The 25027-nt window shown below is 44.9% G+C and overlaps 2 protein-coding genes across 5 annotated transcripts; one reads left to right on the top strand and one right to left on the bottom strand.

The window, feature by feature from the left end:
- Positions 1 to 9066: 9066 nt before the first annotated feature.
- LOC133972608 (polypeptide N-acetylgalactosaminyltransferase 15-like) lies at positions 9067 to 14191 on the bottom strand. The gene is made up of 10 exons (XM_062410148.1): positions 13220 to 14191; positions 12953 to 13119; positions 12403 to 12607; positions 11270 to 11437; positions 10947 to 11064; positions 10313 to 10507; positions 10050 to 10181; positions 9849 to 9950; positions 9620 to 9763; positions 9067 to 9527 (listed from the first exon to the last, which is right to left on the bottom strand). Exons 1-10 carry the CDS (start codon positions 13747 to 13749, stop codon positions 9336 to 9338), a joined length of 1953 nt encoding a protein of 650 aa, XP_062266132.1. The 5' UTR covers positions 13750 to 14191; the 3' UTR covers positions 9067 to 9335.
- A 3224-nt stretch (positions 14192 to 17415) lies between these two features.
- On the top strand, positions 17416 to 24867 carry gpnmb (glycoprotein (transmembrane) nmb). Of its 4 annotated transcripts, none has more exons than XM_062410612.1 (12): positions 17416 to 17665; positions 18889 to 19044; positions 19134 to 19274; positions 19823 to 19996; positions 20093 to 20254; positions 20379 to 20702; positions 21459 to 21518; positions 21643 to 21852; positions 22568 to 22673; positions 23343 to 23563; positions 23703 to 23793; positions 24221 to 24867. In XM_062410612.1, the coding sequence occupies exons 1-12, from the start codon at positions 17596 to 17598 to the stop codon at positions 24372 to 24374; spliced, it is 1869 nt and encodes a 622-aa protein (XP_062266596.1). In that variant the 5' UTR covers positions 17416 to 17595; the 3' UTR covers positions 24375 to 24867. The 4 variants fall into 4 exon arrangements, with proteins under 4 accessions (XP_062266596.1, XP_062266594.1, XP_062266595.1 ...); XM_062410610.1 differs by having other exon boundaries at positions 19134 to 19295; XM_062410611.1 differs by having other exon boundaries at positions 18889 to 19053.
- Positions 24868 to 25027: the final 160 nt, after the last annotated feature.

Here is a 25027-nt window from a genome sequence, read left to right as displayed (position 1 = left end):
TATCTTACCTATTTAGAGGAAAACACAGTTCGCCCTTTTAGCGACTGAATCCTGCATTTACTGATGCATATTTATTGGACGCAGGCTACGTTTAAACAACTGGGTAATTTTAGGAGCAGCGTGTGAGCCCCATGTTGCGATGTGGCCTGGAGTAAACCCCAAATAAGAAATCTGGTTTCACAATTCACAACCCAGGCCCGTTTCCCCCCCGATCCTCACCCTGGTTTACCTGCTGAGAATCCATTTTCTCGGCTGTTAAGAGCAAAGGCAATATCCCCACATAAAAGCACAATAAGGAATAATGAAGATGCTTTTATATTTCTATGAATGTATCAATAGTAAATATGTATTTTTTTACCTCAACAAATGCAAGAGTGCGGGGCGGCAGTAAAAGATGCTGTTGTCCCTGAGGTCGTGTTGTTCACCGATGCAATCCTGAACCAGGACAGAGGTCGTGACCCCCGGGCCGACAGATCTACTGTTCTCTTTTGAATTCACGTAGGTTGGACTCTGCTCCTCTGCAAATGGAATGTACTGTAATCAAACTTCTTTTTCCCTCGACATTTTGATATTTATTAGATACAAAGACGACATGTTATGCTAATAAACAACAAATATGACTGTTACGTGCCGACCTGCTGTTTTTGTCACACATTCGTGCCGGAGGGGTTCAGGGTTCATGTCATCCAGACAACCTGTTTCTCTACAATACAAAACAACTACAACACATTTATACTCAGGTTTTGTATTTTGTTAGTCAGTGGATAATTTGCCACGATAACACACTTTCCTTGCAATTTTGTCTCAAATTTAAAATTCGCTACATTCTGAAAACATTAGCTTTGGCCAATTAAAATATGAAGATCTATTTTCAATTATCTTAATTTTTATGGATCTGATTAAAGATATAAAACACATTTAGGGGACTGATATCTGTGAGTGTGTGAGATTTAAGGGTTTGAGTCTGAGGGGACTGTTGGCAGTGGTGTGCCATTCAAGTCAGCTTTGCAGGTGTTTGTTCATAAACAACAAAGATGACAAATTTCTCACAAATTTCCTTTTTGCCCGAACATTTGTCAAATTTCCCCGGATCTCAAAAGTAAATAAAAATTCATCATTATAATCATAATGACTCATAACGAAGACAATGTTTAATTCATGTCTAGTTTTTCCACAGGCATGCACATTGGGTATCATGTTTGTCATGACAATGCATCAGGAGACAACCTCATATTCATGTGACTGATGTGAAACCGATACGTCGAGTGACTAAGTTGTCCCTGAACTCAAATATTCAAACCCAACATTATTATTTTATATTCATGTCCTAACCCCCCAAAAGACTTAAAGCAAACACGTTTAATATCTGCAGATCTCGGTCATGACAGAGCGTGGCTTGCACACACTCTGTTTATAATAGCAGTGTGTATTTGTTGCGTGCACTCTCTTGTGTGGGCGTGTGTCTTTTGTTTGGCCGCTGCTATGCTTCATCTGAGGTGAAAGTGCGGCTGTCGTCATGTCCCATTGGTGACGTGGCCGGGGGATGAAAACTGAGTAAGCATGCGGAGGATCACACCGACGCATCTGTCATAGAGGTCCAGGCAGCTGCTCTCACCTCTGTGTGTGTGTGTGTGTGTGTGAGTGTTTGTGTGTGCAGGTGTGAATGAGGGGAATACCGGATGTGTCTGAATAAGACACACAGGGTTCAGCAGGGACGAAGGGGAGACAGTTGCAGAGTGTCTCTTGATCACGGTGCAGATGACAGTGCACTGTGTCGTGGTGTGTATATATGTTTTTGAATGCATGCATGTGTGTCAATGCTTCCACAGGAGGCAGTGGTGTGCATGAATTTAAAGAGCACACTGTCAAAATATTCCCCACTCTGACCATTTCTTGTGTGTTTTACTGAGAGGATGCTTGCAGGTGGGCGGTGTGTGTGTGTGTGTGTCTGTGAGAGAGAATGATTTGTGTATTTAGCAGCACCTCCAGCACATCTGTGGAAATGTTGTTATTTAGCCCTGGGTCTTGAGGACTGCATCCATATTTAATGGTGTACAGACAATCCCAGCCTGGCTGTTTATGCATCTTTTTATCCACCTGCTAGCAAACTCATCTTTTATTCACTTTCCCACTTTATCAGTCATTAGCAAACCGAGGCCCATCTGCCTCCCCTCCTTTTAACCCGTGCTTTCTTCTTTTCCACTTAGGATTTTTCGATTAAAATTTTTGAGTCCAGCTCAGAGGAGAGGAGAAGAGACTGAAAGGGGGGGGGGGGGGGGGGGGATCCCACAGAAACGCTAAAAGCAGCAGGGAAGTGGACCGATTTGATACCTGAGCATTCGTTTTTTTCGTGATTAACATACTTTTAACTCTGCGTTTTATATTATTCCTCTTGCTGTGGGTCTGTACATGTGCCTAATTCACTCCATTCACATGGTCTGATGACGGCCCTGACCCAAATACAGCAACTATTCAACCCCTGTTCTGCTTTTCATCCAAACACACGCACAACCACACACCCTCGCTCTCCCATTCAAATGAGTACTGAAGACGAGTGAAAGGAGCCTCTCCACTTGTCCTTCACCCCAGAACTTCTCTCTCAGGTAAAAAAAAAAAAAAATCTGCCCGTTCCTCTCTTTTCATCTCCTGCGGACATTATAGATATATTTTGAAACCGGCCTGCTTTGGGGTGGACCCTCCATTCAGCCCCTCTCTGAGCTCTGATAGGCTGGTCGTCCCCCCCACCCCCCACCCCCAGGAAAGAGGCCGAGCGGCGCGCTGAACCGGAGACACATTGTGTTTGTGTTTGAATACATGTGTCGGTAATGTCTATGGCCGTGTGTGCCCAGTGTCTGTGCCTTCATTCATGTGTAAGAGCACACGTGCGAGATATGGAAGAGCCTCTCCACACATGGGGCTTTGCATTCATCTGTTCCACTCTGGGGCTGTCGTTGCACATCCTAACAGTCGTATTTGCATAGCAGGGAGGGGAAGCTCGCAGGACATGGTGTGTGTTTGATAAATGAGTGTGAGCCTCTCCCCTGGCTGCTGTGGTACAAGTGGTGGTGGTGGTGAGAGGGGAGGCAGAACAATGCGCATGTCAGAAGTGGAGATTAATGGTGGCTTCTTCTAGTAGAGGTGTAGGTTGTACTCATCAAGGATGGAGGATTCTGCGGCGGCTGACGAGCTACCTCTTTTGTTGCTCACCTGCTGGAGAGCAGCGTGGAGTTTGTGAGCAGCACACAGGAGGGCCGCCGCCATGTAGAGCTCGCGAGTCGTCTCCCATTGTGTTGGTGTGAGGGAGGAAACCTTCTCCGTCTGTGGTCACCTGACAACATAAAAAAAAAAAACCTTGTCACGCAAATGGACACGATGTAGCTTTCAGTTCTTCAGCTTTTTTCTTTTCAAGCATCTCATCAAAGACCTTCTCATAAGCTGAAAAACGCTCGACTACCTGGTGAGACGGGCGGGGGGGGGGGGGGGGGGGGGCTGTGGTTTATACACCACACCTTTTAGACAGATTCATATATTTATGAATAAACATATGTCATGTGAACATTTGTCCAGAGGGGTGAACAGAGAGAGAGAGAGTCAGCATCATCTTAATGGTATTTACGCTCGCCCAGAGGCGCGGCCAGTATGGGCCCATTTTTAATAAAGGGTTATCTAATATTTAAATGAAACTTTTATTGGGGGGAAGGTGTTTTTACTTCCTCGACTCTCTTAGACAAAATATTGGGCAAATAAATCTTTCTGGTCTGTGTTTTTTTTATTGTAAGAAGGTTTACGCAAAAACAACATGGCGGATTTCTACGAAACTTAATACTGAAGTATGGGTCAGGAAACAGCCCATTAAATTGTGGCGTGGATCCAGGTAATCCAGGAAAAATGTTTTCACTTTTCCTAAGATTGTGAGATGGGGTTTTTTATTTACATTTTCACAGATCTTGATGAAATCAGGCACGTTTAGATGACTGATATATATGAGTGTGAGCAATTTGCTGCAGATCCAAATGACTGTTGGGCCGAGACGGAGGTACTTCACAGTGCCACTCTGGTTTTTACATTGAGCCGTTCAGGTCTGGATGACCATTAAAAGCTTTAGTTTGGGGTTCAGTATCTTGCCCAAGGACACTTCGGCACTCAGAATGGGGGGAAGCTGGAATCTGCTGATGTCCTTGTAAGTGGGCGACCCCCTCGACCACTGGAGCCCACACAAATGTTGCACAAATGAATCATACCACTCTTTGACCTGTTTGCCAGAATAAAATATTTATTTCTCTCTGTGATACATATTGAAAAAAAAAATGTGTCCATAGTTTGTTGACTCAAATCCAGAGTCGCTAAAATGGATCCGACAAAGCCACTGGAATTAAAGGCCAGTCTGTTCGAACATTTCAGAAAAAGCAGAAATACAAATTAAATCAGCCTTTAGATTGCTGTATGTAATTGTGTGTTTGTCTAACTGTTACAGTGAGTGGTTTCAAAGGTTTGTAGATGTCACCAGGTCTCCACAACAAGTGCTGGCCCGCTTTTATTGGCTGATGTAGAGGCCAAAGTTTAAAGGGCGGGTCACATGATGTGTTAACACTTAACCTGCAGCTGCTGTGGTCACGGCGGCATCATCAGCATTGTCCCACAGTTCAATGTTCAAGAGGAAACATCCAGAGGTCCGGCACTAGTGAAGAGTCATGGGCAGATTTAAATTAATCCTGTGTATCTAATTAACTTTAAAAAAAATGTGACTTTATTAATTCAGTTAAGGGCAAACATTTAAAGCTAAGTCACATTTTCACCATTATAACCATTTATGTTGACCTCAGATAAACCATACTCGTATAAAGAATCTGTATCTGCCCAGCTTTCGAGAGCCAGTCCAAAAAAGACAAGAAGACGCGTAGGAAAAACATTTCCTCAAAGAGAACAATCCCTAATGTGTTTCTTTGACCTGAAGGAGCAGTTTTAAACCACAGTATATAATGTGTTACAGAAGAAACGGAGTTGCTGAGACAGTGAGTCAGAATCCAAAGGGAGATAAAGTGTTTGTGTCACCGGGAACTTTCTAAATGAGACGTTCAAAAGCCGTTTTTTGTGTCTTATCTTAATTGCTGCCGTGAGCCAAGTGTTTGTTTTTTTTGTCCCAATTCGAACGTGTTTAATCTCTGCTAAGTGTCAGCGCCGGCTCCTGAGGCCTATCCACACAGACCTAATTGCACACCAAGCACATTACAAATCACTGGAAAGCACAGTGGCTGTATAAGACCAGAGGCTCTTCGAGGCACAGGCACAGTAGAAGTACAGCCACCTCTGTCCCGGGTGGAATAGCCCCATGGATCTTCATCAAGAGGCGGCGGCTTCCTGCACCGCAGCATCTCACATCCATCTGAGTCACCGGGGGTTCTGGGGAAGATGTGTGTCTTTATTTGTGTACCTAGGCGGTGGACTAGTGGCAGAAACTTGGACTATGGGCAGAGAAGGTCTCTGGTTCGTCTCCACGGAGAAAAAACAAATAGACGAACCTGGATTGATCTGTCCAAAAATCCAAGAGGATTCTCCCTACCCTGTCGAGTGCCCCTGAGCAAGGCACCTAACTCCCTCATCATCTGCTCCCCGGGCGCCGTACATGGTTGCTCACTGCTCTGTGTGTCCTGCACCAGATGGGTTAAAAGCAGAGGTTAAATTTCCCTACAATTGCATGAGAGTGCCTGTGCATGTCTGTGCATGTGTTTTGGATAAATAAATGCATCTTAATCGTATCTTAATCTTAATGAGGAGGGAATGGCTGGGAAGAGGAGGGATGAAGAATAAGCAAAGATATAGTGGTTTGCTCTTGAAAAATGACATATAGCAAAAGTTTAAAAAAAAAAAGATTGGAGCAGCATCTCATCTCAGGCCATTGCTTGAAATTTAAAACAAAATAGATAATTAGACGTACATGGAAAAGTTCCTCTTTATCTCTGAAGCTCCCTCCTGCCCCCACATTGTCTTCTACTATTGAAGAAATTACAGAATCAGTTACTAAAACTGTGAGTCTTCATTACATGTCCGCCTTCAAAGAAATACATTGGCTCCCACTGCATAAGGTATTTGTGTGATTACATTTGATTAATATGTTTTCACTCCTGTCCATTTTTTTCGTTTCTTTTTTTTTATGCAAAAAATAGTTGCATGATCACCATGAGACTCAGTGGAAGGACGCAGTATGAGTCGGGGGAAAACATTACATTTTGGTGAGGACCCGTATCTGAACCCAGGATCTTTCTTTATAGACTTTTCAACCTTTTCGTTGGTTTCTTAGATAATAAGATCTTGATGAAGAAACTTGGTGCAGCTTGAATTCAGAAGGACTTTTGGCCCTTGGCAGCCACATGTGCCAAACTGAATGTCGTTACAGTTCTACCATATGATAAGATTGTCACGCGTAGTGTGCTAAAAAAAGGCTATTGGCTTTCCATTGTGTTTGACATGACATGACATGAGTTGTTGCTGAAAAACTTCACAGGGACCTCAGTGCTTGACATTTCCTCTTTTGGGAAATGTGTCACACATCCTCTCATGCTCTATAAACCAGCGTCATGTAACGTGGGGTGACGTGATGTTGTTTTATAACAGGGGGGACAGCAGGAGGTTACAGTCTGAGGTCTTTTCTCACACTGAAGTGCAGCAAGTTTCAACCTAAAGGAAGTGGTGACGAAGCCCATTAAGCATGAGTCAGTGCCGTCCCGTTGAGTCAGCAGCACTGCCGCACTGACTTAACTACCACAGTGTGAACTCATAATGCTGGATTGAATCGAATAAGCCCTAATAAAGCTGCACATGAAGCTCTGTTAAAGGGTTCAGGTTGGTTATTAGTCTCATTGTGAGAAAGGGAAAAAAGAGCAAATCTGAGTATCCACTGCTTCAGTGAGTTTCAACATGGCAAAAGGAAAGTGGAGTCTGAGCTGTCATGGTGCTCTAGCAAAATATCTCAGATTGAAAATAATGCACTCGTCTGACACGCGGATCTAATTGCTCCCACAATGGCCCACTTTACCCTTCTCCCAGTGCACCTCAGCCTGAACGAGTTTCATCAACAACACCCAGCTCCTTCAGCTTCATCAGGCAATTTTCAAGTTTTCACCACTTACATAGACAAGACATTTAAAAAACGTACTCCTTTTATTTCTTTAGTCTGACCTTATTAAAAACTCCAATGTGTTATGAAGTTGTAACCCTTTCCACAAGCTGCCACGTGGTTGGAAGCATGATTAGATACAAAATAATCATGGAAATTAACATTAAATAAAATTCTTTCATCAAATAGGTAGATATTTCCCGGTGTAGACGTTAGTACAGAGGGATTCACAAAGAAAAGAAATGCAGTGACTTTATTCTGGTTTCATTTTTATCGAATGTGCTCCAGATATACATCAGGTCTCTTCTATATGTTCAGTAATCTACCAATGATCTTGTGTCCACAACTGGAGAAGTTGCAGTATTTGTAGCTTCTTTAATAATCTCATATACTCCATATCTTTATTTGTAAATCACAGGTTTTTGAAGTGGTCGCAGGTTTACTCACTTTTTCAATTCAAGTTGTACTTGAGATGTAGAGACCATATTTCCTTTCATATCTAGCCTGTTTGCTTTTAACTATAGACTTAATCAAATACCCTTCACTCTAAATTTAAAATAGCACAATTATTGCACGATTACATCATTTTAACATATATTCCACGGGGATGTGCTCAGTTTTGTTGTAGGCGCTGTATAAAAACTATTGTCAGCATCCATCACAGATACTGAGCATCTGAAACTCCTCTGTATTTCACAATATTCTACAGAAGCGTTAAACCCCAGCGGCCTTTGACCCTGTGACCTCTTGTCCTCAGCTGAAGACCCACAGCAGAGAGATGTTTCCCGTCTTTACCAGCAGCTCAGTATCCGTTGGTTGTGTAACCGGGAGAATGACATGCTAATCAACAACACGTTGTCTTTGACCTATGCCTCGGAGCTGCAGACGTATGACTGGGTTTCATTGAAAAGGTGCTGTGTACTTGACTGGGCTAAGTGCACCATGGGTTAAGAAGAGCATTACTGTGTGACAGAGTATAGGCAGTTATTAGTGCTGGTTGCCTGGGGGCCATCATGTCAGCTACTGAAGACAGGTTCAGGGGCCTCTTCTGTCTGCTGTTCACCATCATAACCTTGAGTTCAGATAACACTTTCACCTTTATCACAGGCTGTGGATTAGATAGATTCACATAAAAACATGTTTTCTGGACGTTTACGTTGCTACAGAGCGTGGCCACAATCCTGGGTCACATGTGCATCACTGCCACATAGCAGTCCGACTGTATAGAGGCTCCAACCACATAAAGAACACACTCCTCAATGGAAATCCTCACTAGAGCATCATAAGGAAAACGAAGTGATCCACTGGGGCTGTAGATTAGGAAAGTAGCTGGCTCCCTCTGCTGGTGACAGCAGATTAGGTGTGAAAATGTCTGTGCACGTCAGGGCCTTCACTTTCTGCAAAATGGCATTAACCCTCAAACTGTTTCCACAAAGTCAGAAACATTTTATTTAAAATTTCACTTTTTTGCTGCAACATTAACAAATAAATCCACTTTAATTGGAACTAAACCAAATATCTAACATTGGAAATCCAAACTTTAAGTGTGCATGCTTTAATTCTAGGTTTTTATTCTCATATCATCTAGTCTAACTATTTTTCATTGTGAAGAAAATTAATCTTTTCAAGAAAAATAGCCTCTGTCTATATCTTCTTTTACAGGCTTTTAATTTCTCTTAAATTTACTTTTTGATTTCATACCAAACAAAGTTTATTCCATTAAAGTCCACAAGGCTAACTTGAACAACTTTGGCGGATAAGACATATTTGGGACAGTGGCCATGACCTAGAACTCAATTCATTACAATAGAGTGGCTGTTAATGTGATTCTGTCTTTCAAATGATTAAAAAAACACATACCTGAATTAATGAAAGAATTTAAAACAAAACAGTTGATGATTTCAGATCCTTTTCTCTACAAGTTTTTAATATTGTACATTATTAAATACACGATACAATAATAGATATGAACATGAATATCCCTAAAAGATCAATTGTTTTTTATTATTTAACAAAATAAATGCTATTTGCAATCCTTAAAACAGGAACATTGACGTTAAGTGGCAAAGTGGAGAGTAAAAACTATATTTTGTATCTTCTTCGACACCACTTCACTGAGGGCAGAATCCACTTTCTGCTGCTGTGCAGAGTAAATATTTGATAATATCTGCCCAGAATTCACATCTTGCAAATCCACAAGTCCTTCTGGGGGTTCTCTGTATCATTCACCTTTAGGTGCCACCAGTTGCTCAAAGTGCCACTGTTGTTCAGGGTGATGGGTGCAGGGGCGCAGGAGGACACCCCCTGTGCTGAGGTGGGTGTTGACCTCCCTGGGGCTGCTCTGCGGGGGTTCTCCTCCCTTTACAGCCTCCAGACACAACTGAGACTGCTGGTGGACGAGTTGGCCGCTGAGCTGAAGCAGGAAAAAGAGACCGCGTTAGCCAAACGACCTGCATGGCAGTGTCAAAGTTTTCAGAGAGAGTGCACGACAAAATACTGCCTTGCCTTCATGAACTTCCACTGGAGTCTGCTGGTGGACGACCTGTGGGTGGGGCAGGGAGAGAGAACCACCCTCTCCTCGTCTGAGTCCAGGCACAGAGCCCCCATCGGACCCCACCGCACCTCACCCTCAGAGTTTAGATCACAGTGCTGCGGTGGCAAGTGATAACATCGTCGGTGTCACATCTGTCTCTTTCGCACTTTCACCACTAAATAAATCTGAAGTCACGGTTACCTGGCTGCCCGTCCCACTGCACGGTGCCGTCTTCACGGGCCCACCTTGAGCCCCCCGCCCTCGAGGGAAGTCTGCACAGCTGCCAGTGCCCACGTTATACAGCTTTGGACACGCACAAATGAGACATGTCAATCGGTCACACCACCACTGAGGAGTGTTTGTGTCTGTGTGTGTGTGTGTGTGTGTGTGTGTGTGTGTTACCTCGCCTGACAGTGCAGGCCTGTCCTGTGGGATGTACAGCTGTGGATAAACGGTCGTCAGGTACCAGTGGAAGTTCCTGCAGCCGAGACTCCTCTTCAGCCGCAGCCGCTCGGTGATGTCGGGGCTCTCCGACTGTGCCAAAGAGAGACATTGTGTGTGATGAGCTTTTCAGCACACACACCCATGCACCAATCTGTATGAGCAGATCCCCCCCCCCCCCCCCCACACACACACACACACACACCAAACACACACACACACACCTGCCTGATGAAATGAGCCAGTGTGTCCCTCCTGTAGAAAATCTTCCTGTACGTGTCCATCCATGTGTCTGCGATGCGGATCTTGTTCCTCTGAAGCAGCTCCTGGTCTGGGAAGCGGTACGGCAGGTGGTGGTGCACGAGGTGTGCCACACGTGAGCAGGGGACCACCTCCATGGAGCCCCCGCATGACCACACCTAACATGAGCGATACAGAAAACTGCCCTTTAACCACTGGTATGGAAGAATAAAACCTTTATTGCCCTAAATACCTCTATATTTGCAGGGAATGTGTCTTGATTGTCAGACTGAAAAGCACAGGTTATACTCTCTCTACAAGTATCTGCACTTTGCGTGTTTCCTTTGTCGCAAGTAAGTGGTTTCATAACATTTTGCTCTGACGCCTGTGTTTTCGCCGAGCGGCCAGGACATTCCCAGACCTTCAACCTGAGATTTCCATTTGCAAAAGGCATCATGTCCCAGAACAACATTCCTGAGGCCCTGACAGAAGGCAACTGAATCACTCAGGGGGCGAGAGTCCGTGGAATAAAGTATGTGACTTCATCCCTCTGTCCTGTGTGAGCGTGTGAACTGGAGATTCAGCTGCGGAACTGATCATTAATCATTTTTACTTTACCCTGATTGACAGCTCAATTTGCTCCGCTCCCCACAGCAGCATCCCCGGGTCGTAGGCTCCTATCTTTTGGAAGAAATGTCTGTCGATAGCCACGACGCCTCCTCCCAACGCTGGAGACCTGTCACAGTCAACAAAACGGTAAACTTCACAGCATCTGGACTTGAAGAGCCATCACATACATATACATTTTCTACATTTACTTTTAAGCCTAAGGACAATTCTCTACCTATAAACATAACCAGGCTAAAGTAGATCTAATTGCTGCTTGTCCTTGGGGCTTTTCTCAAGCCCCAGCCATGATTATGTTGTCTTGTTAAACCCACCGTAAAGGTTGCACAGCGGAGTCTGGGCCCTTGTCTTGCAGCGGAAGGTTTGATTCCCAGAAGAAGTCCAGTTTCCAGTCAAACACCCCCCTAACCGGCCACTGGGTGGCGTTGTACTGAAAGGTCTGCCAGTCTATCACATCCATGATGGGGGACACCACTCTGGTCCTGCAGAGAGACGACACATTGCTGACAGTCATTTTTAAATGTAAAGTGACTTTAGAAAGAGGTTGATGGTGTGAAGAGTAAATGTGCTGCTGAAAGTCAGACATTTGGAACAATAAGAACATTCAAATTCCTTCACCATTCCTCATCCTCACTTATCATTCACAATCAGTCTGCAGTCACCAAGAAATGTTTCCTATCTGATCAATGTTTGTGTGTGTGTGTGTGTGTGTGTGTGTGTGTGTGTGTGTGTGTGTGTGTGTGTGTGTGTGTGTGTGCCTCAGATCAGAATCAAAGTTCAAATATGTGCACTGTCCTCCGTTGGGCTCTGCTCTGGTTCACATATGGCACATTTATATCTGCTATAATATTTCCACTAACAGGCGGCCGTATATGTGTGTGATGTGACGCTCAGAGGAAATGAAAAGAAAAGATTAAAGAGGGGGAAGAAAGAGAGCGAGACACGGGAGAGGGGTCAGATATGTGGCAGAGAGAGTTGAGTGGTTGCAGATTCCAGAGTAAGGACTTAACCCTAATTACTGAGTCTAATTAGAGCCACGCTGCAGGCGGCCAGAGACACAAGACTGGAGCCCAATCATGGGAGCTGGGAGCTGGGAGCTGGATACAAACACACACACAAACACATACACACACACATGCACACACACACACACACACACACACACACACACACACACAGCACACACACACACAGCACATGTAGACCACTGTTTACTCCTGAGTAAAGACAACTGGTAACTCTGAGCCCTCCAAGTGTCAACTGTCAAACAGCAGAAAATAATTCGAGAAAATGATACCAGCTGGATGGATCGTTCTTTACTTAACTTTTTATTTTAGAATCTAAAACAAATGATGTGATTATTGGGGAATCATGAAGCTGACTTAAAAGAATCTTGCACTTATTATTAGGTTATAGATATCATTGGAGTGAGTAGGGTCATGGTTACCTGTCCTGGGCCACTCTCTCCAGGAGTGGCTCCAGCCAGCCTTTCTGGCACTCACAGTGGGAGTCCATGAACACCAGCACCTCTGCTGTGGCCCTGGCAGCCCCCAGGGTGCGGCACCCACCGACGCCCAGGCGTCTGGTGCTGCGAATCAAACGCACCCCATCCAGATGTGATACGTACTCACTCAGCACAGTCTTCAGGTGACCTGAGGAGCACGGTGAAGACGAGAATGCGCATGGTCAGATAGAGTGAATCCATGGATGTACAGTATGGTGGATAATAGATACATTGGTGGATGGATGCATGGATAATTCCAATAGGACATTTCAAGCATATCAAATCTGAATCAAATGTACATGGGTGGAGAAATTGATGGATGGATGGATGATAGATGGATGACTAATGGATGGCTAGATGGATGGATGATAGCTGGATTGATGGATGGATAGATGGACTGATTGATGGATAGATGGAATGGTGGATGGAATGATGGAATGATGGAATGATGGATGGATAATGGATAATGGATGGATTGATGTGTTGGGTATACCTTGCTGGCTCAGGTCGTCCACCAGCAGAACCTCGTGCAGGTGATGTTTGGGCGCAGTGTTGAGGACGCTGTGCACGGTGCGCAGGAGCGTGGACCAGGCTTCGTCGTGGAAACATATAACAACACTCGCAGACGGCAGAGACTCACTGTACTGCTCCCCCAGACACCTGTTGAGGTCAGAGGCGCACCGTCAATACTACAACTTCCCTCTCTGACGCCAACATGGATTTGCAGGGAAGAATGTGTGGTTTATTGTGCGGTTTTCACCCAGGATGGCGCGTCTCGGGCAGCCCGCGATGCAGTGAAATCCTCTCGCTGGCCACCTCGTTGAATCCGTACTTCATCACGGCGGCCACCTCCGTCTCCCTCTCCACACCCTCCAGGCGTAGCCGCAGCGCTTGGCCCAGCTCATCGGGCGTCGGAGGCTCAAGAGCGCTGTTGTCCTTATACGCCCCGGGGAGCAGCACCTTGTAGCTGCCCTTCTTCTGTGGCGCGCTCCTCGTGCCTTGCGCGGATGGCCTTGGCACGAATAAGAGCTGGTCCTCTTGGAAAGATTTGATCGGGGAGAGGTTGACGCCGAGCTCCAGGGCAGGGTCCCGGGAGTCCACGATGACTTCCAGGTCCGGTGGACTCGGGGACCGCTGCAGGGGGCGTCGAGGAGGTCCTGGATTCTGATGGCTGGGGCTTTTGTCGCGGTTCAACAGGTCCGACAGCGTCAGAGTGACCAGGGCGAAACCGAGGAGCAGCAGCCAGAGGCCGAGCATCCTCCTCCGGGCAGTAGCTCTGCACAGCCTCATGCTGGGGAGCGCACAGTGGAACTCAGAACTCAGCCCCGCGGAGCTGCCGAGCACTGCTTCAACTTTGAAGTGGATTGCATTTCACCCAAGTGATGAGGGATTATCCAAGAAAAAGAAACAAGTCGCCCATATTCACCGGCTGTGTGAGGAGTGGAGCTGCATTCATGGAGCGCCAGGGTGACGAGACAAGGCAAGTTCAGGACAAACCCTTCACTTCTGTGGTGGAGGTGCGCAGACTAGAACCTTTCATCCAGCTCATCCCGCGGGTCCTAAAGCCTGCGCAAAGTTGAGAGCACAGATAACAGCTGCAAAATGCACCTGATATATCCACCTGCTCTCCACCTGCAGCTCCTCGAGGGGCCGAACCTCACACGCATCCTGGACCAGCTCCTAAAAGATTAACCCCACAAATCCCCAGGAACGCACAAATACAAGCACTGTTGCATCTCTACAATAACAAATCTCTTCATGGATTTGGATGTAGCTCATGTGGGAAGTCAGTGGTTAGTTTTACGATGACATGCACGGAATCCCAAAAATCCCCAAAGTTATTCCAAGTGTTTTTAATGGCCACATGGCGCAGGTCTGTTTCGGAACTCAGTGTTTTCTACCAGTAGGTTATAAAAAGGGCACATTGCTGTGGAAGGAGAGTGTGTTTTTTTTTTATATTTCCTCCAGTTTGTGTGCGTGTGTGTGTGAGGAAGAGAGAGAGAGAGTGTGTGCGTGGAGCAGGCTTCTCTCCATGCGTCACACATCAAAGATGCGCTCTCCGGCCAGTTGGCGACGGGCCCCGCGGTCCCATGACCGTCTGTCGGTGCCTGGAAGCGGGGCGGGTCACAGACTCGATCTCCGCTGGTTCTCCGGAGCAGATCTTGGCAGCCGGGGCTCCTGTTTTTCAACCGAGTCCAGACAAAGCGAACCCGTGCGTCCCAGCCTGAGTTTTTTTTTTGGTCTTTCGAGAAGTGGAAAACATCACAGTTGTGTTTTTGTCGTGATGTGGAATAATCACACTGCAAATGTGACATTGTAAACAAGGAGCTCGAGGGGAAACACCCAACACGTCAGGGTTTCAGTGTCTAATACTTTCCTAATACATGATCCAGGGTGATATTTGCTTTATGCTGGTGGCCAACGTGAGGTCAGACTGCAGCCTCCCTAATGTTATTTCATCCCATCCCTAAATAAAGCCCCCCCTCCTCCTCGTCTGACAGGAAACTGTGAGGGGCTGCAGCCAGACTCAGGTTATTCCTGGGTGGTGACTTGTCTGCAGTGGGTGGTATTTGTGACTCCCTGCCTTCCTCCCATTACACACAAAGACACCCACCTCCCCCCTGCTCGGGATGACAGGGCAGGGTGGCTCCTCAGGATTATGATTACACTATACAGAGGAGGGAGTATGGGGGGGGGGACACCTGGGGAGACAGAGGGACGAGTTGAAAGAGTAGGGGAGGGGGCTGAGAGAGCAAGATGAAGGTGTTGTTGAGAGGGTGGGAATGAAGGAGAGACATGAAAGATGAGAGAGACGGGGAGAAAGAGAAAGAGAGAGAGAGAGAGATGACCTGCTCCTGACTCCTGCGTCCTGGTGGGAATGTGTTTATAAGCGCTCAGTGTGGAAGAGGGGCAGTTTTCACGTCTTTCCAGAGCTGCGCACAGTGAACAATCCCATATGTCTCCATCCTGCAGCCAAAAGACACACACACACACACTGGAGTCAAGTGTCCGCCGCCAGCACATTTTCAGACACACACACCAAGAGAACACACACACTCACACACTGCGATGGTCCAGGGTCCAGTCCTGCATTCCACCATCCAACTGGAAGCCAGAGCGTAATGAGAAGGCACGACAAGTTCTCGTATGCATCCTCCACATACACACACACACACAGACAAGCACAAAGAGAGAGAGAGAGAGAGAGAGAGAGGAAGAGAGCGAGAGAGAGGGGGTGGAGAGAGACTGTTCAAAATGAAAAACCCATACCAAAGTACCAATCTTCTCTTTCACAAGCCGCTGCGGAGAGGTGCTGCCCTCTACTGGGTGATGACTGGCACTGGCGTGAATAAAGGAGTGTTTTTTTCTGTATCATCTCAAGTTTAGTTACTCATAAAAAAGAAGCACATCCTCTACTTTCTTTACTCTGGAGCTCTCGGCCACATTTCGCGGCCTCCATCATTAGCGGATGTGGTTGTATCTGTTGTCATGGCGACGGGATGAGAAGAGCAGCAAAGCTCAACAAAGAGAAGTTTTGTTTCCGACAACCTTGTTTTCTTCTTCTGGCGTCATAAGGTTTGCACGTGACAATTTATTAAGTTGCACTTGAAAATCCCTGACAAATTTAGCCCATCAGTAACTGATCATTACAAAGTACGATATAATTATCTCTACCTATAGTTTGTATCATATGTATCATACAGAATGTTATCATCTGTAATCGTGTAATTGAAGCACGTGGTGCGCTCGTATAATCATGGTCACCACTTGGATTTCAGAAGCTATTTATAATGTGGAAGAATTCCAGACATCTGGGCTGTGGCGGTCAGAGGATTTGAATTTATCCTCTCCAGATATGAAGCTGTGGTTATTTTTCACGTTCGCACATCTTTCTCTCTTCAGCCACTTTTATAAGAGACGGGTCTTTATCTGAATTCAATTTATGGGGGGAAAAGAGAGCACAAATGTTGTGGATATTTATTGTGCTGTAATTTTTTTTCCCATCTTTTAATAAATGCTCATGTGTTTTTAAAGCTGAAGGAGATTTGCTCATTTTTATCATGTCACGGTTTTGATCAAAACTTGACTTTTTCCACATAACTATAAATGTCTGGAGCCTTTGTGTCCGTTTCCACACAGTCCTTGTGACAGCAGACGAGCCGCTGAAATAACGACGCGAGTCACATGTTCGATTCTGTTGAAAACGAACAGTTTTTTCATGGGCATCATGCGCCTACTTCTCTTCCGCTTTTGCGGGTGCCGCAGTGCCAACATGGCGCAACCTGCCCAGTGCGCACATCCACTGCTGCTGCTGGTCTCACCGTGACACAGCTGGATGAGGTGGTCAGCTGTCACACATGTGGACGTTCAAAAGGACCAAGCACGGACTCAACGAAAAGATGGACTAAATCACAATCAAATACATTCCTCTCGAATACAAATATTTAACAGCATCAAATTCAGCCTCATATGAATTCACTCATTTTATTTCTTCTGTTCAACCAGAGATCTTCAAGGGTTAGAGTCTCATTGTATTATTTAAAATCCAACAAAACTCCATTTATTTGATTATTTGATTAAATTGAATCTGTTTAGATTTCAAGTTCATAAACTAAATACGCGTGTTGAGGAAAACAGATGACAGAAGACATGAAACACGTGTTTTGTATTTAGAAAAATTAAGAAATCAGGTTTAACCAGAAGGTGACCTCGGTGCGTGCTGTCTTAAATAAATGTGGATCATTGGATGAAAATATGTTTCGGATTAAAATCCTTGTTCGTTGTTTTGTTTTGTTTTTTATGTATCAAAGTGAAGTAATGGGGTAAAAGGGGAAGGGGCACGCTTGTCATCTCATCTCTCATGGGTTTCCTGCGTCCAGGAGACTAATGAGTGATGAGATGCGTCTTGTTAGGAAACATCACATGTTTGTGCGCTCAGCGGCCCCAGATTGAATTAGAGCCCATCAGGACAGGAGGGGGGGACACAGTCTGCTGTACTGGGAGAGCTGGACGAGACACAGAGGGACAACCAGCTCCGTGGGCGCACAGATACTTGACCTGTCTGGAAGGTGGATGCAGTTTGCGTTTCGGTGATTTACTGACAACTCTTTGTTGTTGTTTTTTTGAGAAGAGGAGATGGAAGTCCTGCCGTTTCTTTTTCTCCTGGCTTGTGCCTGCTTCGTTTACCATGCTGATGGACGCAGAAGTAAGTGCTGGTTTGCTCTAAAGGAAGTCAGCAGATGCCTGGTAGAGAAATATGAAATACAGAGTTTTTCTGGAATTGACATATTCACATTGACATCAAATATTTAGTCTGAAAAACTAGAACTATTATTGTTGCAGTAGTTTTTAAGTATAAAGTCGACTTTCGAAGCAGGATATTTGCCTCACACTTTTTTTTTTTTTTACCTGTGCTGTCCTGAACTGTCACATCATGGGGCAGCCTTAATTGGGAACCCATGGCCCTAATTAAGGTTTGCCCACTGGCTGACCGTTTGAATCTGGTTACACAGTCAATATGGATTATCATTCATAAAACAGAACAATGATTTAAACGAAGGAAACAGTTTGAGATCCATGAGAGTAAAACATATTTTATATTATATTAACATGCATCTTAAAATTAAGATCTGCATCTTAATATTTTTAACCTTCACACATTCCTCTCACAGTGATGTCGAACTGGGGTTTGCTTTGATTCCAAGAAAAATAGAGAAGCCTCTGGCTATTCAAATGCATATTGATCAACTTGAAAACTAAAAAAGTTTTCCATCATAGTGAGAGTTGAGGGTGAGTGAGAGTTTCAGTCACATGAGCTGTGGCCTTTTTCCAATAATCAAATTACATAGATGTTGTTTTCGTCTGACTCTCGTATTTAAAGATATATCACTCACATTTCCGTTAAAGTAAAAGTGACAGATAGGTTTGGAGCTGCGGAGAGAAAGTTAATATACAGATTAATGCATTTATGACAGGATCAGATAAAGTTCTTCAAGGTGATAAATACTAAATCATTTCATAAATCATAAATGTACGAGGCCGGGCAGGATAATTTATTTGGTATAAAAATCATCATCAGGTATCCTTGTTTAAAGGTTATTCCAAATTTTCTATTTAATTTATTTTTTCCTCTTGAAGAGAGGGAGAGATTCATTGATTTCGTAGTTTTTCTTTGAAACTGCATATCAGGGGATGCAACACAAATTTTATTCCAAAAAGAGAAATCGAATCAAGGCCACGAGCTTATGAAAACTCTTTTAGATATTTTTGCCAAATAAACTTAATTTAATCAATTAATTACCTTGTGAATAAAATGAAACTATTACTTTGTCACAGTTAAGGACATGTTCTAATATGGGACCCTGAATGAGGCTTCAGTTTTCCTGCACATTAGGACATTCAAATGTTCTTCGGTCTCTCTCTCTCCAGCGTACGGTGACATGTTCGCCCACAAGCATGATATAACCGGAAAGTTTCCTTTTCCAATTCCACCAATCCCTGGCTGGGATCCTGACACCAGCCCATGGAACGATTACCTCTACCCACCACTGAGCCCGAAGCCAAAGGGGCTCATGCACGGAGGAGGTGAGAAAGGTGACATGTTCTTCCTCTCAGACATGTTATTATATATTATTTTTTCTGTTGTTAAACCTGGAACATCCACCTCTCTGCAGCCAAACCCAAGGTCCGTCTGACCAGCGACAGTCCAGCTCTAAACGGCTCGAGCGTCTCCTTCACGGCCAAGCTGGAGTATCCTCCCTGCCAGAAGGAAGACGCCAACGGGGACCTGGTGTGGGATGATCACTGCGGGGACGGTACGGAGCTGGAGGCCTCAGGTGCTGGAAGCAGGCCAGGCCAACCCCCCACCCCCCTTCCCGAATAACTCATATCACACTCCAACACAAAATCCCACTGTAACATGAAGGACAACCATACTACACCATACAGCAGAAGAAAACACTTTCACAGGGCATAGAAAAGCTATTGTATTTGACTTCTTGTCCACTTGGAGGCCGCACAAAACATCTGACAACATAGTACTATCAAATATTACCTCATGAAGTTGATGTGCTGAACATGTCATTTGCAAACAGTAGCTGTTTAAAACATCCAGCACACAACAGCAACATTAGCCTTGATTTGGAGTCGTGTGCACAGTGGTACAGTTGCAGCTTGTAAGGCCAGAAAAATTAGCTAAAAGAGGCTAAAGTGGTTGTTACAGCTGAGAGCACATTGACTTACACTTTACATCTTCTCATTAGACATGTCTTTACATATAAGATATCGTTGATGCTGTTTTTATTTTATTTTAGTTCTGACATTTTACACAATCTTTGACTTCACTCTCTGGTCCTGGGGGCAGCTAATGGACAGGTTCGCTCCGGCTATGTGTACAACTGGACGTCCTGGATGGATGACTACGGCTTCGGAAAGTGTACGGACAAAAAGAAATGCAACGTGTTCCCCGACGGGAAGCCCTTCCCTCAGAGCAACGACTGGAGACACAAGGGCTACGTCTACGTCTGGCACACAATGGGTGAGACACAGAGGTTTACAATTTGCAAATGTGCACGTGCAGCACTAAAAGAAGGAATATGTTTTTATTTTTTTATTCTGTGCCGTTTGTCCCCAGGCCAATACTATGAGACTTGCGACGGCTCATCGTCCAGCGTGACCATCAACACCACCGCCATCCCACTGGGGGCAGAGATCATGGAGGTCATGGTCTACAGGAAACGTGAGCGCAGGAAGTACAGTCCCCTCACCACCGACAACACCGTCTTCTACGTCACAGGTGGAGACAGAATTTACGGCCTCATGTCCTACCTCTTTATCTGTATAGTTGTTTGAGTCTAAGAGACAAATACAAATCCCACAGAGAGAGACCTGGAGAATCAATTATTTATCTTTCTCTTCAGACAAGATCCCTGTGGCGGTCGAGATCTCCCAGAAGGCTGCGGTCAACGAGTCCAAGAACGTTTTCTTCCGCGGCGAGGACGTGCTCTTCAAGGTCCAGCTTCATGACCCCAGCGGCTACCTCAAAACCGCTGAGGCCATCGACTACATCTGGGACTTCAGGGATGGCAATCAGCTGGTGACACACCGGGAAGTGACCGCGCACAGCTACAGCATGCTGGGGACCATGAGCGTGAAGCTGGTGGTGGAGGCGGCGTTCCCTGCGGAGTGTCCGCCCGCTGCTGCCACCTCGACCCCGGGGCGACCCGTGTCCAAACGTCCTACAGGTGCTGGACAGCGACATTAAAGGAGATAAAAATCATTTTCCAAAAGTTCTTTAAAAGCATTTTTGACTGTTTTTTTATGTATAGCACCAAATCACAACGTTAGCTCACTTTCCATGTAAGGTGGATGTTACCCTAACCTAAGGTTTCTCGAAATGAGTAAGCACTTGGCGACCCTTCATGTGTAGTATAATTGTGGTTATCTTTTTCTAGCATTTATTAATATAAAAACAACCTCATAGCCAGGAGGCAGGTAGCTTAGCTTAGCATTAGAACAGGAGCCAGAGGGGAAACAGTTGTTTCGAAGTGACCTACAGGAAGAAATAAATCAATATGTCATATCTCTTGTTTATTCTGCCGAAACTACTTTTTATGGATTATTTAGGAATGATTTCTTCTGTAGAAAAGTAGATCCAGTGAAAACTCTTCAGAATGACGATGGACGTAGAGAGGAGACAAGATATCTCAAACCTTTAAATAAAACCAAAAAGTAGATAACGGTGAAGAGAAGTCAGCAAACGAGAACCAGTGGGTTTGCTGGTGGGTTTAAGGCACCAACCATGAATTTGGATTCCAGTGGTTGGTCACTGGCCCTATAGGAGCTTTGTCAGGACGGCTCCCTCATCATTTCACATAATCTCTCTTCTGCTGCCTGAACAACAAAAGCATTCATAATTTGCAACATACCTATAAAACAAAAAGACAAAATGCATTGTATGTGGTCATATTTACTATATGTTTCTGTCTGTCCTTTTCCAGAGGCTCCCACAACGCCAGGCAAAACTCATGCCGCTACTGTGAAGATGGAGACCACACAGGGTGAGTTTTAACAGCTAACATGCATCTGATCACAACCTCATTAAGCTTTTAATGAATAATAGACTCTCTTGATGAGAACATGCTCCCAGTGAGTCTACATCTTGCCTCTTGTTTCCTGTTTCAGCACCACGCAGCACCAGCCGACCCTTGCCCTCCTCCGCTGCCCCCGCCTCCACAGGGTTGTTCTCCACGGAGCCCCTCCCCCCGACTGCTGCCAGCACCAGCCTGGAGTTCAACCCCACCACCCTGGCCTGGCGCAGCACGCGCCGCCTCAACGGCAACCAGTGTTACCGCTACGCCTACGGAGTGTTCATCGGTAACATCAGCGTCATTGGTAAGTGGGAGGCAGCATGGATCCATGTTACTGAATCTCAACAACTGTTGGACAATTTATAATGAAGTTTTGTACAGACATACAGGTGATCCATCAAAATGTGACCAGTCATGCATCGTGGAGGGGAATTACTGCGATTGCAACTTTGTGCCATCATCAACTCCAAATTTGTGTCTATTGCTTAAGTAATATGATAAAAATAAATACATGCAATCTAACCCCCTTCCCTATGAATGTAAACCCTTAACATTTCCCATTTGAACATCACAACCCAAATATCTTAATTAGTAATATTAATTAGTGATAGTGAACTGTGTACCTGCTCAGGCAGACTTTGGCCACTAGGGGGCTGCCAAGAGTGCTTGAAATGCCCCGCAGGAGAAATTGTTCTCTGTGTGAAATGCCAATGCTAATGAAAAATGTTATTATGTTTACACGCTTGTTACTAGAGATGGTGGTTGTGGGGGGGCCCACATCATATTCTGCTTGGGGCCACAGAAAGGTTGGGTGTGGCCTTTAAACAGGCTTGTGTGTGTGTGTGTGTGTGTTCGTGTGTGTTTTCAAGTTGATTCAATAACGATTTTTTGCAACAAGGAAATATGTGAAAGGATGAGATTTTCAGATCAAATTTGCTATAAATAAACACACACACACCATAATCATGAGCAGATGAGTACACATCTAAAATGAAAATGCATGAATCTGTTCTCCGCAGAACCCAAACACGCACTGAACAGCCAAATGAGTAATACCATCGTGGACGTGTTGGCTGCCAGAGTGACCAGAACTGACATCAGCTTCCTGGTGAAATGTCTGGGCATGTGAGTGTATAATTATTTTTGTATTATTTATTTCATTTTAATGTTAAACAGGGTGTTGTTTCTCTTTTCCTTCCCGTTGCTTTGTGAAACTGAAATTGTATCTTGAAACATTCTCAGATGTCACTGCTGAATCAATGAATCAATGTAACACAGAGATATAGATGGAGAGATTATTATTGTATAAGGTTCTCGGGATTATTGAGATACTAAGAAAGTTTCCATCAAAGCTTTTCAACTTTGACACTTGACATTGTACACTGATCACTGGGTCAGCGGTTCAATTCCCCAGCTCATTGAACCAACCCACAGAGGTGTGTAACAATATGCAGGTGATGATCTGCTGTGACCTATAAAGGGAGCAGCCGAAAGAAGAAGAAACTAGGAAACTAGAGATTTATGGGTAATCTTGTGACGTCACAACACAACACAAATAACTCTAATAGTATTTAACTGCCTTTTTACATCAGCACAAAATGTTTTTCCATCACTGTCCTTTGCAGAGCAGCGGCCCAATTCTGAAGTTCTTAAAATAAATACATTTTCAATTTCTACATTTGTTATAAGGATATTTAATGCAATGGATCATAAAAAGGTTTCTTACATAAAGATATGTTTTAGATAAAGTCGTAGGTCCTGTAACTCTTCATCTTTATACTCTCTCACCCTCAGCACCCCCACCTCGGCCTGCACCATCGTGTCAGACCCCACCTGCACTCGGGTGCTTAGCATCATGTGCGACGACGTGCCGCCATCGTCGGAGTGCGAGGTGCACCTGAGGCGAACGTTCCCGGAACCCGGCACCTACTGCGTCAACATCACCTTGGAGGACTCCAGCAGCTTGACCCTCGCCAGCACCACCGTCACCATCAACAAGTCCCAGGATCCCCCTGGTTAGTTCCTCACACCCAGCAGTGCATGTGGCAGTGCATGCCATTACATCGCATGCATGTTCAATTACTTTTTTTTTTTTTTTAAATGTGGTCATCTAAACCAGATCTGAACAATGTCTGTCTGTGGTTCTGTCTGTAGCGCCCAAGACTCATCGCACTGCAGCGGTGGTGCTCTCATCGAGCGCTGTGCTGGTGGCTGTCTTTGCTCTCATTGCATATATAGTCTACAAGTGAGTATTTACATTACATGATATTTAGCTGACGCTTTTTTTGTCCAAAGCGACTTACATTTTTAGAACACTCAACATTTATGAGGGGCCATTTTAGGGGTTCAGTATCTTGCCAAGGACACTCAGGCATACAGATGGGAAAGAGTGGGATTCGAACCAACAAACTTTTTGTTGCAGAACACCCGCTCTATCCCCTAGGCCACGCTCTCCCCTAGTATATAGTCATTCAGTCCATTCTGAAGCATCAATGCACGAACATGTTCCTGATTATACACACGACTGAGCAGTCCTGACTCCTGACGTCTGGCCTCCTCCTTCCTATTCACCTGTTTCATCCCACGCTCATTCTTTCCATCAAATATTCCTTTCTCCTCCATCCTTTGATCCTGACTCCATTATTTTTTCCTCACTCCTCCCTCCCTACCAGGCGTCACAAGGTGTACCGACCCATTCATAGGTCACTGGTGGAAGACGCCAGCGGCCAAGCAGGGGTCGGAGGTCACATGGTTCGCCTGAGGGAGGCATTGTTCCCGCCCAGTGAGGAGAGCCGTCACCTGCTGACAGAGAGGCGCCCTCTGTAGGCCTCCTGGAGCGGCACCAGCAACCTTTTGTCAGGACTGGCAAAATAACTGGAGAAAAATGTTGTTGTATGCAAATCTAAGCAAAGTTTGAATAATTAAAAAGAGGGCAGGAAAAGATTTGTGTCTTGAGATAAATATTAGTAAATACTACTTGTGTCTTGTTTCGCATTTTGGCTAATACTGCAGTTTGGTGGATGATAATCTGACAAGGTCGTCAAATGACTGACTGAGCCACTGTGCCTGGAGACGAACTGTGATCAAGCCTTTTCATCAAATTTAATAGATTTGTGCAAGTTCTGTGCCGAGCAACGCTTTACAAAACTGCACCATGTGTTTTAATAACAATAATAGCCTCGAGTTAAGTGTTAAGTCCTTGAGATGGTTGTTCCTTAAACTCTGAGCTCTGTCAACTGAACTGATATTTTAACATTCAAAAGCTGAACCAAAATATTGTGAAAACTCTACTTGATTATAATAAACATTGTGAACTAACCGCTCATCTTGTCAACACACTCAGTTTTGTGTCTGTATTCATGTTAATTATTGTAGATTGAGAAAGTTTTAGCTACCATTTTTTCAATATTTGCAGCTTCCTTTTAAATCTACACCCACTCAAGGATTGCTGCCACTTATCCTTCCTCCTGCTGTGATTC

Source organism: Platichthys flesus, chromosome 17 (assembly GCF_949316205.1).
Source record: "Platichthys flesus chromosome 17, fPlaFle2.1, whole genome shotgun sequence".
In the NCBI taxonomy this organism is placed as follows: Eukaryota; Metazoa; Chordata; class Actinopteri; order Pleuronectiformes; family Pleuronectidae; genus Platichthys; species Platichthys flesus.
Note: the sequence above shows the minus strand (reverse complement) of the source record. Positions and strands in the feature narration are given on the sequence as shown.